The sequence below is a fragment of the Periophthalmus magnuspinnatus genome, chromosome 20 (genome assembly GCF_009829125.3).
Source record: "Periophthalmus magnuspinnatus isolate fPerMag1 chromosome 20, fPerMag1.2.pri, whole genome shotgun sequence".
Taxonomy (NCBI): Eukaryota; Metazoa; Chordata; class Actinopteri; order Gobiiformes; family Gobiidae; genus Periophthalmus; species Periophthalmus magnuspinnatus.
Genome location: NC_047145.1, coordinates 19,519,857 through 19,539,385, shown reverse-complemented (window position 1 = coordinate 19,539,385; position 19,529 = coordinate 19,519,857). Strand labels below are relative to the sequence as shown.

Below are 19,529 nucleotides of genomic sequence, written 5' to 3'. Positions count from 1 at the left end.
TGAGACTAGAGTTCAGAATAAACATGGAAAAAACTCATTTAGTTTCAGTGCGTCTGTGCAGTTTGTGCAACTATAGAAAATCTGTCTTAAAATAAGGCCAAATATATCAAAGACACATGCGTAATATGTGAGGTGAGATACATTTGATTTTATTTGTGAATCATAGGCGACCAAAGAGCTCCTTCGTTTCAAATGTGTCACTGACATAAACAGATCTGATTGGACGATCACATTTACCCCGGGCTTGAGACGCAACAGAGGACATAGAAAAAAAATATAGAGAGAGATCATTCTGAATTTACCAGGCAAATTTTACAGTTTTGGCGTTTAATTTCTGTAAAAGTATTCTGAGTTGTATATGTGCATAAAAGGTGCTCTACAAATCAGCTCAACTAAACTGAAACTCACCATAATCAACAGGACGTGTCTATTGGGTTTACGCTGGCTCCATTACAATGCACCATGTCCTGTAACCAAACACATTCACAGACTTACACTTAGTTGCTAATTTCATAAAGTCAGCTTCGCCACAATTACTTCCTCCCACCTCCAGCCGTTAGCCTGCACTTTTCATCCCCCTCCTGACTTTTATCCTCTCTGTGGATTTGATTAGACGCCCAAATTAGACAAAATGCAATATTCATTTAGCAACGGAGCAGATACTGGGCTAGAGTTGCAGAGAAGCCAGGGGTCCGACTACCACAAACGAGATATCCAGTCTCTGGAGAGCAATATGGAGGCTACTTTACTGTGAAGAGGAAATATGGACTTGGAAAACACTGCCGTAGACTCATCTAACTTTAGCTCTCTATTCTCTACTATTATGTCTAATGTGAGAGATGGTGGATATCGATAAGAACGGACCAATATAGATTTTATCAGCTGATCCCAATATCAGATAACCCTGATTTATCAACTTATGGCAAATCCAAAGTGGCTTTATACTTTTGTGCATTATTCATTCACTCCACACTCCCTGTCCTGGGGCAGACTGACAGAAGCACGGCTGCCAATCTGCGGCATCGGCCCCTTTGATCACCACCAACACTCACACACCACTTTCCAACTGGGCGAATGTCTTGCCTAAGGACACAACAACAATTTTTGCTACTGACCCCCCACTGTGGCCCCTGGCCCCAGCAGTCTCCCATCCAATACTAACCAGGCCAGGCCTGATCAGTCTCTGAGATCTGAGGTCAGGCTTTGGCCAAACCTCTTTGTCAAACTTTAAAAAAAAAGACTTTTTGCAGTAGTGATATGAGAGCATGGACATTATCAATGTTCTCACCGATATATTGACCATTTTGTGATCCATTTCACTGGAGGAAGCAGCCAGATTTGTTGTGTTTCTCTAAATAGATTTTAACTACAAGAACATTTTGGCAAGCTGTGGATTCATTTGAAATATCAAAATCTAATAATTATCATAAATTTGCACAATTTAGGAAGTTTAATTTGTACTGAAAAAAACAACAACTAATTACTCATCTTAAAAATCCCTATAATGGCCAACATTTGGAACACATCTCTTGACATATTTGCATATAATCTTCCATTTCAATAATGTGTTTGCTGTAACTCCTCATCCTTAGAGTGAGGTGCTATCAATTGTCATTTGACTCATCATGAAGAAAGCCAGAGCACCTCCTCCTAAGCCCATAATGATGGCCATTAAGGCTGTTTTGACAGAAAATTACATGGTACTTTTCTTTGAACTGTGGGAGGCAGTCCACCCACTCGCCTCAAAGAGCAGAGCGAGGACTCAGGAGGCTGACCGGAAAACTTATTATCCTCATTATTTTCCAATAGGAGCACAAGAGGCACTCTAATGAAATGTAATGGCTATAGCCGTCATCAGGATCAAATGTTCATAACACCTTTTAGTGATTATTTTCAAATTTTACATTAAAAGAACTTGGCCTAACTTCAAGTAAAACTGTGTAACCGAGTAAGATATGCATGTACTGCTGGAAAGAAGCTGACGAAAACATTTAGTAAAGTGAAATGAACTTTTCCTGAATAGTTTTAGAATGATCTTGATGTACCAGAACATAAGGCACACATAGATACGCCCATGGACAACTATGGAACCGACCTGGACGACTGAGGGATTACACAGACATGAGACCACGACAACACAATTATGATCTGTTTACATTCGATTCAACAGCAGGAATCAGTCCAAACTTCACATTTTAAACTCATCCAGGAGCGTTCACATTTTACAAAAGAGTAAAAAGTCAATCCCCAAACTAATCCAATGTTTGTACAGGTCCAGAACTACAGTGTTAGCAGTTTTCTTTACATAATAAGAGAGGGTAATTTATAACGTTATGGTACTTAAATAATTGATACAGCACTTTTCCACCTTCAAGGCACTCAAAGCGCTTTACATCAGGGACCCACACATACCCATCCACACACACATTCACACAACAATGTACGCGAAAGACAGTGGGGACACTCAAGGACACAACTACAGCGTTCGCGTTTGGGAGGTGGAACCGCAACGCCAACTTGTAGGTCGGTGGATCTAACTAAAATAGCGATGTTTACGTCAAGAGCTTCAATATAAACTTTCAAATTTGTGCCATATACAGACTCAAAAAGACATTTCCAGGTGTATTTCCAAGTGAATTTCTCATGGATTGCAAAAAAAAACATCATATAATTGTCAAGATAATCCTAAATTATATCCCGCTACGTTTTTGTCAGTATCAGCCGCACCATAGGGACCGGCTCAAATAGTGGTTTTTATCTTTACAGGCTTGTAGGGAGTAAGATAAGGCCGTTAAGTTTGATAGTAGAACAGATAGAGTAACTACCTTCAGCTGCCTTTGTGACCCTCGTGTCTCCTGCACTGTCAGCACCTTTCACAGTGACATTGACAGTTTAGCTCCTATACTTTTCTTCTCGCAAGGTACACACTGTCTGAGACGCTGTAAAGGACAAATAAAAAGTAGCATGTTTAGGGCCGGAGACAGCTAAATCAATCACAAGCCAGTTAAGACGTATTCATAGCCCAACATTAACATAATTAATAGGATCAACGGGATGCGGGAGGGGAGGAAGACGGGAGCGTGCGGGCCAGTCGTAAATGTTTTATAAGATCAAAACAGCCTGAGCCTCCAAGGACGTGCGAAATACATGGATGGAAATGTCAACGTAACCTATGAGTGGTAGAAGAAGAAGAAGAAATCTGAAATCTGTAAACTGGACACACGTTTTTAGAGTGAATCGTTTGGTACTAATCCAAGTAGTTGTAAAATATTGCAGTAATGAAGGGTTGTGTTACTGTCGATACTAAAGAAAAGGATCAATAACTAACTTCATCAACTTCAGTACCACGATATAATTAAACAGTACTTTCTTTAACGCACTTTGATGAAGATAAAACCCACTCCAAAATCTAAATCTATTCCGGAAAGGTCAAAGTTTCTCCTAACTTTTCCCTCATACCACTAACTTCTTTTTTAAAACTATTTGACTATGAAAGACTCGCCAAATGAGTCTTTTTAAATAGATTTTGCCACTTTCAATTCGAAAAAGTTACAGCAATCTGTCGCTCTCCTCCTCTTTAAGGCAATATTTCTGTGGATTAACGGCTTTGTTACACAAGAGTTATTTCTCCAAATCACTGCTCCAAGATTGACAGCTCATTTCAATGCAGCCATCAACCAAAATCCAAGTATATCTTTAGAAAAGCAGAAGAATGATCATTATTATCGTGTAGAGGACTGTTCAGACTCAAGCTTGGGTTCTTCCTGAGCGTTTTAGACCGTCTTTGATGCAACAAAATTATCTCTTTCATGTCTGCAAGTTTAAAAAAAATTCTGACGCTTAGGAACTCCGCATGTTGACTAATCGATATGCTTTTTTCAAAAACGCTTTAACTATAAATCTACCTCTGCTCTGTCCATGGCAAACGTTTTAGCAGTCGATATTTTTCAATTAGTACCAGGCAAACGATTATTTCTAATTTTTTTTTATCAAAGAAAAGATAAAAAAAGGCTTCTGCATAGACAATATTTAAGTAAATTGATTAAAATGGCAAAGTGTTTTATTCATTTCTTTACTTATTTATTTATTAATTTCAATCTCCATCTCAGAGCCACTAACCACTCGTTTGAACATAGTGAAGTACAGATCTTAGCCAAAGAAAAGAAATGGTTTGAGAGGAGAGTTAACCCTTTAAATCAGGGGTGTCCAAACTAAGGCCCAGGGACCAAATGCGGCCCTCAGACCAGTTTGTCTCGGCCCTCAAGCCTCCTGCTGAACCGGCCCAATTGATCATAAGCAGCACTTTTAACAGCAAATTAACTAGACTTTTATGATTTTTTTAGCCATAAAAATCATGTTAAAGGAAGTATCAGAATGTACTGCACAACTACCTCTATTTTAGATATCCATCCGTATTTTTTCTTTGACGCATCAAATAAGTGACTGCGAAAATCCCCGTGGCACCTGCGCTCTGATTGGTCGCCTTCGAGGGACAACGGAGGCAGATTACCGTAATGACTGTAACATTTTTAAAGAGCCCCATGCCTCTGCTTTGAGACGCAGTTTGAATTTACATGATCGCACAATTGGTTGCGGAGTTACGTTAATGGAAAGTCCGCAACCGCAAGTCTATTGGCGACGTTAGCATCCGCCGCTATAGGGTTAAAGAGGTGCTTTTTGTTAGGAACGACAGTCCATCTTTGAACGTGAATGTGGGCCTTAGTCATCCTTTATCTCCTATTGATAATTCCATCGTCAGACGTAAATCAAAACAAGGAAACAATAGTGATAGCCGGTATGCTAGCACCGATTAGAGGCCTGAGCGATGATGCAAAATATGACTCAGGAACACTTCACACTTAGTTTAATAGATGCAGCTAATAAACACAGACTGAAAACAAATAGGAGTGTTAGTTTTAATGTCGTTAGCTCCTCTTTAGACATGAGGCTTTGTCCACCAGGAATCTGACCAGAACTGAAGAAGCTGCTAAAACTTTCGTCCAATTGACAGACTTAAATGTTTAGTTGTCTTTGTTATAAAAAGTCTATTAGCATGTGCAGTCTGTACCGTCCAGATAACAATTAACGATTCAAACGTTCCAATTCACTGCAGCAAACTGTGCAGCATTTTCCATCGAGCCAACACGCAAATCATGTTAACTTTTCTCTATAAGACTTTATGAAGTCCAAGCTCTGTTCATTTACTTTAAACCTGCACATAAAAATAGCATGTGTTATAACTCATGCATGCAGATTACGGCACAATTTACAGCACATGTAATAAAAACCATCCATAAAATGAATCAAAAGGTCACCTTCTCAGAAATTATGGTTGGTGCAAAAGAAAAAAAACACAAAAAAAACACCTCTAGCCATTTTTCATCCTCCTCCTCGGTGCGTTCTAACAATAGAGCGGTAGACAGATGTATGTAAACAGGACTGGTTGTCACAGGCAAACATGAACAGGTTTTCTATTTTATAACACGGCAAATACGAACAGGCAGAACAGCACAAATATAGACAGGCTGAATGAACAGGCTGCATTTTTATTATGTGATCGGAATATTACATAAGAACATTGTCAAAGAAGATGGGTTCGTAACAGGAAAAAGGGGCAGAATATTATGGGTTTCTGCTTTAATGTTCAGGGAATAGGGACGATCACAGTTCCCACGAGAGGAGATGAGAAACTGGGTCCACGAGATGAGACTTTGACATAATTTATTCAATTGTGGAGTTCAGTTTGAAGTTTTGGACACACATTTTTGTTTGTATTTTATGTTAATTGTGCTGTTTTGTGAGATCCTGTGGCACGACAACTTGTCTTTTATGAAGGAAACGGAAGAAAATGACATTAATGAAAGCACCGTAACCATGGTAGTCCCGATGGTGAAAGACTGATTTTTGTTTTATTTCTTTCCTCTTAAACTTTGTGCATGTGCCTGTTGTCTGTACCTTCACTTTTATGATATCAGATAAAACTTTCAACTCTCTACCTGGTCTGCAGTCACTTCCTTCACAATTACAAGTAGCATCTCAATTGTTACTGTGAGGTGAACAATGTTTTTATTTATTTATTTTGTAATTATTTGACAGGGACAGTACATTGAAAACATTGCCACCATATAGGTCACCGATGTCCATGTACATAAGGCTTGTAGATACAGGCTAATTTGCAGCCCCCGTCCCTGGTTAGGCTTTTAAAGGACAGAGAACAACACAAATAACACACAGATACAGGACAAAAAACAAAACAAGAACATTAAAAGCATTGGTCCCACTTGTCCCTACTATATCCAGTTTTAGTGTTCACATTTCTGATTTTCTTTAAGCCACTTTTTTACTTTTGTGGAGAAAGTTGTCCGTCTGTGACTTGTGATAATATACAGCAGGGGTTTCAAACTCAAATTAGCGAGGGGCTGCAGGAGGCAGAGTCTGGGTGAAGCTGAGCCGCACCAGGTATTCCGCAAAAAAGGTTTTTGTTAAAATCTTCTCAAAAGTCATCGCTGTTTTCAACATACATGAGGAAATATGCCAATTCTTGTGGATTTTATGGATATACTTTATTATTTGTTGAATCTTTTGTCACGGGAGTACACAGCACAACTAACATTAAACATTAAGCCGCAATTGGTCCCCGGGCCGCGAGTTTGAGACTCCTGATATACAGTATTGCTATAGGTTTTTGACGTCCTTACATGAGAGTGATGAGTTCTGTTTTTTATTTAAATATTACACAAAATTGACTCTCGTGAACTTTTTGCCAAGTTATAATGCTGTTATCTCATCAAAAACACACCTGGAGTTGTGTTTTGTTTCATTCACACCTGTTTAAGCAATCCTGCATTATAATGAAGTCTCCATCTCCAAAGCTCAAAATGCTCTGTTCCACCTTGTGATGTCATGAAGTGGTAGTTTTCAAGTTAACAGCTACTTTTTACATTTTGTTCAGTAGAGATTGGGAATTCCAAAGCTGAAATCATCTAAATGATTCTAGTGGAGGTGTATGGAGTTTAAAAACACAGTGGAGCACTTCCTGTATTACCACATGATGACATCACAAGGTGGAACAGAGCCTAAATATACAGGGTTTGTGTGTTAAACATGTGCGAATGAAACAAAACGCAACTCCAGACATGTTTGTGATAATAGACAACATTATAACAGATCAGAAAACAGCGTAATAAAAAAAAGGAACTTTATTGCATTACACCTGCGACTTTATTGTTATTCATTAATATTACATTTTCTTACTATAAAAATACAGCTGAAATCACTGTCAGAATCCACTTTTCTGTTTTTTTTTTCTTCTTTTTTTAAGCGTGATGAATCATAAAAGAGGCAGAGGGGGGTGAACATAGTGTTGAGTCTGACTGAGGAACATAACCGCGTTCAATAGAGCCCATTTCCACAAACAATTACAGTGTGTACGCACCTGTCGCGGCATCCAGCGGAGACGTTGTAAAGGTGATTGGCAGCTCCATCAGCACAGGCCTTTAACAGCGCTGAACACAGAAACATCAACACATTATGAGGCCTGCTGAGACATTCGGTAAAGACGTGCATTAGGATTGAAGATCGCTATGGTTACAAACTTTGTTCTTGTTTCCGTCCATTTGGGAGCGCCCTAATCCGCCGCACGCAGGTATAGCTCCGACGGGTGTAATTTTCAACTCATATCTAAATAACACCATGCCACTGTCCCCTTCAAATAGTTTTTGAGAAACTTCACCGCTGACATGAAACACAATTCATATTTCTTTAAAGCGAAATTATACCAAAAAACGAGACAGGCTTCTAATCTTCTTGAGGAACACACAGCTCAGTTTTAAACCATTCTCATTAAGAAACCCATGACAACTAATTTTACGAATGCTTTTGTAACCTTGAAATCGTTAGAGCCCCTTAATTGAACATCAGGGCCAGATTAATTCACCAATTTTTTGAGTACGGCGTGTTAAAGGCTAAATAAAAGAGCGCTTTGCCTAACTTTAAGAAGACAAAAACAACAAAGCCATTAAATGGCGTGCATCAAACAGTTTTTCAAGTTTTCCTCCAAATGAGATGCAAAGTAATTGTTAATATATGCACTTTTGTGGCCTCTATTCTATTCAAATTGAGACGGAAGCTTATTTTAAGAGCCCCTTTCTGCGTTGCAGCTGGAGAGGTGCAAAGGGAGATGACTTCAAAGAACAAGCTGCCTGGTTTTCTTTAAAAAGCAACCAAGGTCTTTAGAAAATAGACAAGGAACGCTGCAACACGCCTCAATCCGAGCTTCCCTGACCCTCGCCATCGCAGACTATGACATACAGCACAAAGGAAAAGCGGGAAAGTTAGTTCTACTTCTTGGAAAACAGACGTACAGCGAATAAACACATGTCTTGTTTTGTTACAGGGAATGAATGAAAAAATATCTTCAAATAGACAAGGTTCATTTCATTTCACATCAGTATGATTCACTTCACTTACGAGACGCGGTGACTGTCTGACCGTTTCCGCTGTCAGACACGTTAAGTGGCTTTGAACAGTTATTATCTATAAACAATGTTGATTTATATAAGGGATGAATCTCTGCGTTTCCGTTTATTTAAGCTTCAGTAAAGTGAGGTTCAGTGTAATTTCAGGACTTATGTGAAGATGTCATGACTGAAAACAAAAGTCACGAAACACGAAACTGTTTATTTATGGACTATATGTCAATAAAATACTTTTAAAGAAGACAAATTATGCTTTTTTAAAGTATTTTGTATGAAAATATAACATAGATGGGTCAGTATTTGACATTATAAACCAAAATATTGATCTAAGTGGCTTAATAATAGAAACAGGTCCATTAACTTTCTCTTCAAAACCATGTAACCATCAATTCTACAACTTACAACGAGGAACCACATCCTCAGCCAAAAGTGCCACAGTGAATCTTTATGGTTGTACCCTATAGACATATTGGATCAGTCACAGAAATAATATGATGAGGTACAAACATGAAGCAAGATGATACAATTGTGGTTTCACTAGCAAAATTTTACCCAGTTGTTACAGCCCTTAAGTTCTTTTTGTTGTTTCAAGATTCAAGATTTCTGTATTTGTCTCCCTTAGGAGAAATTTTTCTTGGACCAATGGGCTGCTCACACCACAAAAAACAAACAAAACCATACCCAGGGTGCAGTACATCTCTCTCAACACACCATCCCTCATTTCTACATCATTTGTCATTTAACAGTTTCACTGAAACAGGTACAAATTAATGTTTATATCTATTATATCTACACAGTGGTGCCCTGTACCTCCTCCCTGAACTCAATAGTTCATATTCAGGGTACAACACATGTGTCGGGTCAGAGAGAATGCTCCCGGTCTGTCTCCTCATGGCCTGTTCGTAAAGTTCTTGAGGGCTCAGAGGGACAGCACAGCCCATAATTTTCCCTGCTGTCCTCACCAGATTTAAAATTTGGGTTTTTGATTTGACCAGCAAGTTTCCAAACCAGCTGGTGATTCCATATCTTAGCACCGACTCAATGGTAGCTCTGTAGAAAATGAGCATAATATTACTACTGACACCAAATAATCTGAGCCTGCACAGAAAATGGAGGCGTTGGTGTATTCTGCTGCAGACAGTGGTCACCTGTGTGTTCCAGCTCAGATCTCTGTCAATATGAACTCCCAGATACTTAAAGGAGCTCACCTGCTCTATGTTATGGCCATGAATGGTCACTGGGCCATGGTCACCAGCTGCTCTGGGGTCAATCACCCCAGTAATTGTAATTATATATTATATTGTGTTTGTCCCTGAGTCTTCGTCCTTCCCCATGATCATCGCTGTTGAAGCCCCTTGGATGTGATTGGAGGACTATTTTCCAGCCTGGCCAATCCTGGGGCCCACCTTCAGTCGCCTCATAAGTATTTATCAAGATTGCTGACACCCGTTTGGGGCTGCTGGCCTGAGTGTGGCTAGTTTTCCAATTCGTGCGTGTCTCTTTTGTTCAAGTTATTATAGGGGAAGTGACTTTTTGTGATGAGACACTTCGTCATCAGTACTGACCCTGTTTGTAAGATTTTGTTATTGTGAAATTTGTGTTTTAGTTACTTTACCTTTGTTTTTGGTCTAAATCCATGCAAGGTACCATTAGTTTATATATGTTTAGTCCTTTTTTAGTTTACCCTTACCATTCCTGTTAATTAAATGACTTCTTATTTTACCATTTCCCATCTCGTTTCATTTTGTTACTGCCCTGTCCCCACACGAGCTGCGTCATAACACCAGTGATTTCTTGTTTTTAGACATAGTATGTATATCCTTGCTGTTTATTTATGCTTGGGACTAGCACAAAGACGATGTACGGGTCTATAGCAAGCAGCACATTTTAATTTTCGGGTTTTTATTGTTGAAAAATGGCTTTGTGGCAGTTTTGACCCAGAGTCTGATGATTTCAAATGATAATAACAACAGAAGAAGTACAGAAAAGTGGGCGGAGACAGGGGGTATATTTAAACCCAGGTCTTAAATGCAGGACAATACCGGACTCAAACATGCAGAAATCAAACTAAATACGACTTTGGATGTGTTTATGATGAGGGAACACTGTTGTAACGCGACTAAAAGCTTGCGAAAGTTGATTTTTCATGATTTTTCCCTTTAAGAACATCAGCTCACATATCACTGACCTATATCTTCTAAAAAAAACGTACATTTCAAACACCTGCTTATCCACGTTACATGAGATAATCGTTCAGTCCCATAAAAGGGGGCATTTCCCTCAGTGTGCCCATGGGCGAACACTTAAAATGTCATAACGCGACTGAAAGATGTAAATAAAAGACTTATACCAGGAGCTCTCATATTCGGGAGCCACACCACCTGCTGTCTGCGTTGTACGTCTGCAGATGATTAGAATGTAAATGACTCATTATCTTTCGCCTCAGCGCAAGAGCTGGCAAAACTTTTCACAGGGAAACTTCTCCGCACAGGCGCAAACTCCTCTTTAAGCTGTGCATTGACAGACTGAGGAGGTATCGGTGATGATCTGAGGCTAAACAAAAGTGAAAACAAAAATATCCAGTGAGGAGGGTTGTGTAACTTTGCTCTGTCAATCTCGTTGTCAGTCATGTTTGGATACAGGACCAACAAAGACGCGGGTGATGTAATTCAGGGATGCCGTGCGAAGCTTTCAGTGAAACGCTATGCTCAAGTCAAATAATGCTTCTGCCATTTTGCAAAGAAAATACATATACTGAGAAGCACGACCTTATATTTACTACGATTGTGCCAGTTCCAAACTTAAGTAAATGATGATAATGTTGCAACAAGGCACAAGACGATACTGATGTTTGGTGTCACGATTATAATTGCCAAAATAATTGTGATTAACGATGATATCACGATAATTATTAAAGTTGCAGACAGTTTATGCTGTTATGGGTATGAGTAATTATAATTTTAATATTATGCATAGTTTCCATGTTTAAACAACTGTTATATTCAATCCAAGTTTATTCCAAGTTTATTTACGCTGCCTGGCCAAAAATTTAAAAAAAAAGTCGCCACCTGGATTTAACTAAGCAAATATGTTGGTGTTGCTGCAGTTGGTCCGGTCTAGGTTCAGCAGAATGAGGTCAGCTGACACCTGAATAAACTGAATGACCAGGTTATTCCATCAATGGATTTGTTCTTCCCTGATGACACGGGGCATATTCCAAGATGACAATGCCAGGATTCATCAGGCTCAAATTGTGACAGAGTGGATCAGGAGCATGAGACGTCATTTTCACACATGGATTGTCCACCACAGAGTCCAGACCTTAACCCCATTGAGAATCTTTGGGATGTGCTGGAGAAGCTTTGTGCAGCGTCAGACTCGACCATCATCAATGCAACATCTTGGTGAAAAATTAACGCAACACTGGATGGAAATAAATCTTGCATTGTTTCGATTTCGTTTCTCCAATGTTACAACAGTGAATGTCACAGCCGTAATCAAAGCTAAAGGCGGAACAACCAAATATTAGACTGTGTGACTTTTTTTTTTTTCGGTCAGTGTATATCGCAAATTTAAAAACAACTTCAGCTGCCCAAAGTGCTTCATAAAAAATCAACAATAATAATACCATACATAGGAAAATAAAAATAAAATACCAACATATCCTGTCTCTAGCTAATATTAAATACCAGGGAGAAGAGGTGGGGTTTTAGTCTTGTCTTAAATTGCGTTAAAGACTGAAAGGATCTGTAGAATTCTGCTTTGTTATAACTGAAAACAACAGTGATCTAGAAGAGACCATCATGGTGAAGATGTTTTTTCTTGCACATTCTGGTGATGTAATGGGGCTTATCTTTGTTGGCGATTATCACAATAATATAAAATGTCCCACAAACAACTACTGTTGACCCTTTTTATCACGTTAAACTATATTCTTGGTTATTTCCCTTTCCTAGTTGCATCGGACGGGCATCTAACTTTAACCCAATGTAAAATTAACATGCAAATCACTGCACAAGATGATACTGTGGAGAAGAAACCAATTACACAACAGCTGCGCCTTGAGCTACTATTTCAAGATACACCTACCAGTTTCATTTTTTAACTTCCTTCAAACTTAGTTCTTCAAACCTGGCATTTCTTTAATATTTTTAAGGGCTGTGCAGCTGCTCAACTTCTTATAATCTTCAATGATCAGTTTGGGTCTTTTAATCGAAAGGTTCAGACCCAACCCTGTGTCAGTAAAAGCAAATTTCAGATTTTGGAGGAATTAATTTGACTATTTTTGTGTTAAATGCCAATAATTAAACTTCTGTAGTGTTAATATTCAGAAAATTAATGTCTTTTTTTCTTTTTTTAGTATGATTTTTTTATGTAATCACAATATGAGAGAAAATATTAGTTCCGTTTTTTGCCACATTGCTCATTCCAAACACATTTATTGTCTTTTTCTGTCCTCCCTCCCGCCCGGCCGTCCAGGTAAAGCCATACACTTGAGAAAGACATAAATATATGGAGAGGTGTCTTCCAGCTGGTGACAGTGTGATGTGACAGGAGGCGAGGGGGGACGGCCGCCGCAGTCAGAGGAGATGACCTTGTAAATAAACCCTCCATCATAATCCTACCCCGCGGGCGCTGCTACCACTTGTCCTGTCTCTCACTCCTCTGTGACAGATACAGCCACTATAGTGCACCAGCTCCAAACCTGTCATTTCACATCACATTTTTAATCATCTCCGCTGCCTGGGTATGCTCAAATACTGGCTCCTGATTGGTCGTTTTGGGATGCTGCATTAATACCTGTCATACCGAGGAGCTATAGAGGCAGAGGTCACGCGGTCAAAGGGAGCAATGAAATGATTATTATCCTTATTATGATGCCTCCATAGCTTCCACTGCCATTTATTACTGCAGCTCCGGGTGTCTATCCATAAGTCAGCGCCTGTCCGTGGGGCCCAGATCTACCCCTGCTGCCTGGACTGATATATAGGGCCGATTTCAGACTTGGTTTATTGATCGGTTTAGCCTGATCAGTTTTAGCTTCTAACGTCATGAGCGCAAGAGCAATCTATCAAAACATAATCTATATTCAGTACAATTAATTAGCATAATGACCACAGAAAGTGATGTAGATAAGAGAAGAGCTGAAGTGACCTCATAAAATAACATTGAAACTAATATAGGTCACAACAGTGCTAACATTTAGGAGCATTGTGAGCTAAAATATGAAAAAAACAGCTAATTATTTGACTTAAGAGTGATTCAGGCTTAACTACTACTACTACTTAACTCATACCCTAGCCCTAACTCCTAACCCCTTAATGAGTAGTACTGTTAGAACGTTCATTTGAATATTGTGGTTTTGCACTAATTACACTGTTTTATTTGAATGCTAATTACAAAAAGAAAAATAAAGAAAAATGAAAGGGAACTATGTCTCCATCACTGAGAATCTGTTGAAATATAATCTATATTCAATACAATTACCTCATAATATAACATTTAAACGAATATAGGTCAACCGTTATAATATTTAGCTGCATTTAGGTCATGATAATCACTATATCGACTTATTATTTAATATTTTTGGGGTCAATATTATTCTTTTGTACATTTTCTTTGCACTACTGGGAATTTTTGGGTTATTTTTTGGCTTTATTATAACATTTAACTCATAAAAGTTTGAAATAATAACTTCTGCGACTCATTACAGATGCAAACTAAGTCCTAAAGAGTTTCATTCTGCTGTTTATTTATTGCAGCTCATGATTTTTAACAATATTGTAGATTTAGAATAGTTTTTGGGGTTTAAATCTGCTCTTGGGTTATGGTGTCTGTGGCATAAATTAGTTTCAGTATCATCGTTTATTGTCTTTATTTACGTCAGGAATATATCGCACAGGCCTAGCTCTTTTGTCAGCATAAATATGGAAAAAACAGCTAACTAGTTGTTGAATTAAGACTTGATTCGCAAATAGGTTATTATGAATGATTCAGACTTAATAACTACTTAACTTGTACCCTAGCCCTAACTCCTAACCCCTTAATGAAGTAGTTATTATGGAGTAGTACTGTGAGAACCTTCATTTGAATATTGTGGTTTTTGCACTAATTACACTGTTTTATTTGAACGCTATTAAAAAAAAGACAAATTTATGGGAACTATGTGTCTATGAATGGGAATAGTTAACATCAAATGTGTATTAAGTCTGATTGGACATTTGTTTTTGTATCAAAGATCATTTCAAGTATATAAATAAATATCATGATTAGCTTGTAGCAGAAAACATGAATTTCTATGTGATATTCGGATAATGCCTTTGTCTATTGTGGAGGAGTATTTTGTCTTGTACTTGAAACTGTTACACAACAAACCCCCCACACAGCCACACAGCCCTTGATTGCAGACAGACACTTGACAAGCTAATGGGCGATGTTCACAAACTTACATTTTAGCAGCTGCTATAGATCTGCGTGATGAGACTTGGCACTTGAGGGGAACAGTGGATTCTTTGGAGCCATTGTTGATTATGTTATTGAACTGCCGGCTTGTGTCGCATGTAAGTAAGTAAATGGCTGATTGACTGTTGTGTTGATTGAGCGCGCCGTGGGCTGACTATTTGAGCAAGTGGGTGCCAGATTGAGCAGCGCACCTGTGAATATCTTTGATCAGAGCTTCCTGCCGCTGTGGCTGGTCCCAGAGGTGATCAGGCGGGGCCCGAGGGTAGAGGCACGTAGGCAGGCTGGCAGGGGTGGAAGTCTGGGGTGGGGGGAGTCCTGGCTTACGTTTCCAGGTGGGATAAGCATCTGGAGACTGGGGAGAGTGCTCGCTAACACCCTAGTGGCTCGGTGCTGACATCTGCTATATCCAAAAACAAGATTAAAAATATATCAACAGGGAAATAGCGGATAAGCGCATGCGGGTAGCCAAAAGTGTAATTAAAGGTGTATATTTTTTTGGACAGTTTGCTTCCTGCTTGTCTCTATAAAGATGTTATTGCTTTCACTGGAATATCCCATAATATAAAACCTATAAAACCTTTCTCGATGCGCTGCAAGACTTAGAAAGTGCTTAAACCCAATGATGTTACAAGTTCTGCTACACCAACCTCAGACCTCTGTGGGTGCAAGTCCGGAGGAGGTGCTGGTCTGTGGCAAGAATTCGCAAGAAGTGTATTTTTGCCTTCTGTCTTGGTCAAATATGAGCCGCAGTTCGCTGTAGTAGTAAGTAAAACACGTCAGTTTGGTTCACGTGAGGTCATTTTGGCACTTGAACCGTCATTATAATGATTAAATCTCTGCAGCTCATATGTTTTGACACGATCATTCCTGTAATAAATGTAATAAATTACTTTTAAGGCTAAGATGTAGAAATGGTATGCAGCCAACGCTTGTTTACATCATCAAAAATCTCCTATTCATGTGCTATCATCATCTTGTCAAAAACTTTCTTCCTGTCCCGTGTGCATTACAGCCAAGAGCAAAACCAATCATCAAAGCTCCTCCATTTCACACATTCACAACACACTACTTCTTATGACACATCAAACCTCACAAATTCTCTCTGAAACCTGTTTTTCCTCTATGTTTCCTTATCTAAAAGTGTTCAGATCTGTCAGTATCGGGCCTGAACTGAGCGTCACACTACATTTCATACGTGCGTTTATCTCACATGCGCTGGAGCCGCTCGGCCGGGCAACTCGATCCAATGCTGGCGATGCAGTTTTGCTCATCTTTTTTCCCTCTGACATGAAAATACAGAATGGGATATAGATTTCACTTTATTAATAAAACATGCATTCCCCTATACGCCGATGCTACTGTTGTACCACGTAGTTAACATAAAAACAAGGATATTAAACTCGTAGCAATTTGTACTATCCACACGGGCTGGAAAATCTATTACAGGTATTACGGGGAGATGGTTTTCTTTAACAAAATTGCATTATTTTATGTTTCTCCCAGCGCTGTGCAACCGAAGGATTTATCTCAGGTCAGCAGACAGCTTTCTGTGTTTTTTCAGATAGCATAATTGCATTGTGTGAAGTTAAACTCTCTCCAAAGGTCTTTTAAAGAAAGTGTGTCCGGGCGTGTGGCTGCGAGGGGCTGCTTGCCTCCTGGTATTTGCTGTGATGATAAGAAAATCAAAGAGCTGCTTCGTTAAAATTCAATCTGATCTGGTTTTAATTAGACTTTACCTTCAAAGTTTTAGGGTCTTTTTTTTTCTGTGATTTTGAATAATAAGATAATAGCAAAATAGAGAAATTGACTTTTATAGTGAGGTTCAAACGTCTGTACATTATATGAAGTAGAATGAGGATAAATGTGTTGAACGATTACGCACAAAAAGGGAAAATTAAAACATGTAAAGTTGTCAAAGCTCTATTTCAATTGTAAATCATCTCCTAAATCACACTTTAAGAGACGTAAATTGGCTCTGTGCACAACAACGCCCAGCAACCACAACGTTAGCATCACTACTTCCTGTCCAAATTTATCTCTATGGTTTTTTTTTTGCCAAGTCACGGTAAAATGAGCACATATTTAAAGATAAGGCAGTGGACAGCGAGTTGCGAGCAGATGTCACTACACAAATAAAATGAATACTTCACTAAAGGAGACTTCTGTGTTTAGAAAGAGGGATGTTTGTGTCTCAGTGCTAACGTTAATGCTAATTCTGAGGCATAAGAGAGATTAAAACAACATCACAAACTGAAGTATTCTGCATTTAAAGATCAGGTTGTTTTTAGTTTAATTAATTTTAATATTAATAGATTGTTTATTTTATATTTTACACTTTTAATAGAAGTTGGCATGAGCTTTGAGGCACACTGGGCTAGCTAGCATGCTGTGCAAAGAGCCAATTCAACATTTTACACTAGTTTCTCTTTTATTTTTATGTGTTTGACAAGTATTTAAGCAAAATTCCTACATGTAGTCTTTCTTGCATGCAAATATACCGGATGCACAAGAGAAGATTAGCAACTAGTAGCAAAACTAGATACTCATATCAACAAGTATCAATAATGAACTGTACAAAATTGGACCTTTCTTCAATAGTTATATAATGGCTTTGAACTATATCCAAACTAGCAGACCACATGGAAATATTAAAGAAACTAATATTACACTGCTCGGCCAAAAAAAAAAAAAAAAAAAATCGCCACCTGGATTTAACTGAGCAAATATGTTGTTGTTGCTGCAGTTGGTCCGGTCTAGGTTCAGCAGAATGAGGTCAGCTGACACCTGAATATACTGAATGACCAGGTTATTCCATCAATGGATTTTTTTTCCCCTGATGACACGTGGATATTCCAAGATGACAATGCCAGGATTCATCGGGCTCAAATTGTGAAAGAGTGGATCAGGAGCATGAGACAGAGAGAGAGGGAGAGGGGGAGAGAAAGGGAGGCTGAGAGAGACAGAGAGAGGGAGAGGGGGAGAGAGAGAGACAGGGAGAGAGAGGGAGAGAAGGAAAGCAGAGAGAGAGTGGGAGAAACAGAGGCAGAGAGAGAGAGAGATGCACACAAAGAGAGACGGAGGGAGAGAGAGAGAAAGAGGGAGAGAGAGAGAGGAAGAGAGAGGGAGAAACAGAGGCAGAGAGAGAGAGACAGGGAGAGAGAGGGAGAGAAGGAAAGCAAAGAGAGAGTGGGAGAAACAGAGGCAGAGAGAGATGCACACAAAGAGAGACGGAGGGAGAGAGAGAGAAAGAGGGAGAGAGAGGAAGAGAGAGGGAGAAACAGAGGCAAAGAGAGAGACAGAGAGAGAGTGAGAGAGGAAGAGAGAAATAGAAGCAGAGAGAGAGAGAGAAAGAGGGAGAAACAGAGGCAAGAGAGGCAGAGAGAGATACACAGAGAGAGACAGGAGAGACAGAAAGTGAGGGAGGGAGAGAGATAAGCAGAGAGTGAGCAGCAGAAAGAGAGAGACAGAGAGAAGGAAAGACAGAGACATCATTTTCACACATGGATTGTCCACCACAGAGTCCAGACCTTAACCCCATTGAGAATCTTTGGGATGTGCTGGAGAAGCTTTGTGCAGCGTCCGACTCGACCATCATCAATGCAACATCTTGGTGGAAAATTAATGCAACACTGGATGGAAATAAATCTTGTGAAATTGCAGAAATAATAATAATAATAATAATAATAATAATAATAATAATAATAATGCCTTACACTTGTAATGCGTTTTACATGCTAGTCATAGCCTCTCAAAGTGCTACACTATAGTCATTATTCATTCATTTCCACACTTGGTGATGGTAAGCTACTATTGTAGCCAAAACTGCCCTGGGGCAGACTGACGGAAGCGAGGCTGCCAATCCGCACCATCAGCCCCTCCAACCACCACCTATCATTTGCACACACACCACTTTCATACTAGGCAATGTGGGTGAAGTGTCTTGCCTAAGGACACAACGACAGAACTTGGTCCGAGCGGGACTCAATCCTCTGACCTTCGGGTTGGGGGACCAACACTCTAACCACTGAGCCTGTCGCCCCGAAGTGAAATCGAAACACAGCTAAAGGCGGAACAACCAAATATTAGAGTGTGTGACCTTTTTTTTTTTTGGACTGTATTTATCCATCCATCCATTTTCTTCTTCTTATCTGGGGGCTGGGTCATGGGGGAAGCAGTCTAAGCAGCTACTACTATCCAACTACTGTTATTTTGTGTTTAAATTACATTGTATGAGAGCATTTTTAGCATCATCGTCGAAATTGAGCTTGAAATTCGAGTATCGTGACAACACTAGCTCACATACCATCCTCCTGGCCGATAGCAGTTATGAGACCCCCGCAGTGACCATGCAGCGGTCTGTGGTCCGCCGGTTTGTTTGTATCGACCTCATTGCCCCCCCTGCTGCGCCGAGTGGACTCTTCCTCCAACTGCATGTTATTTACCAGCCAATTATCTTCAGTCAACGAAAGGACACTTCAATGAGGCTCGCTGGAGTGACTGCACCTGCTACCTGCTGCTAAGTGTGCTTTCACCAACACAAAATGTCACTGTTAAAAGCAATTTGTACTGTGAATATGGTAAGTGGACTGG

At 39.5% G+C, this 19,529-nt stretch overlaps 1 protein-coding gene across 4 annotated transcripts in view; it reads right to left on the bottom strand.

The window, feature by feature from the left end:
• The window catches only part of tpk1 (thiamin pyrophosphokinase 1), a 109,101-nt gene that overhangs the window by 74,257 nt on the left and 15,315 nt on the right, over positions 1 to 19,529 (bottom strand). For all 4 annotated transcript variants that reach the window (XM_055230126.1, XM_055230125.1, XM_055230128.1 and 1 more), the window contains exon 4: positions 7,436 to 7,505. In XM_055230126.1, the coding sequence (XP_055086101.1) occupies positions 7,436 to 7,505 (70 nt within the window). The remainder of the gene's footprint in view (positions 1 to 7,435; positions 7,506 to 19,529) is intronic.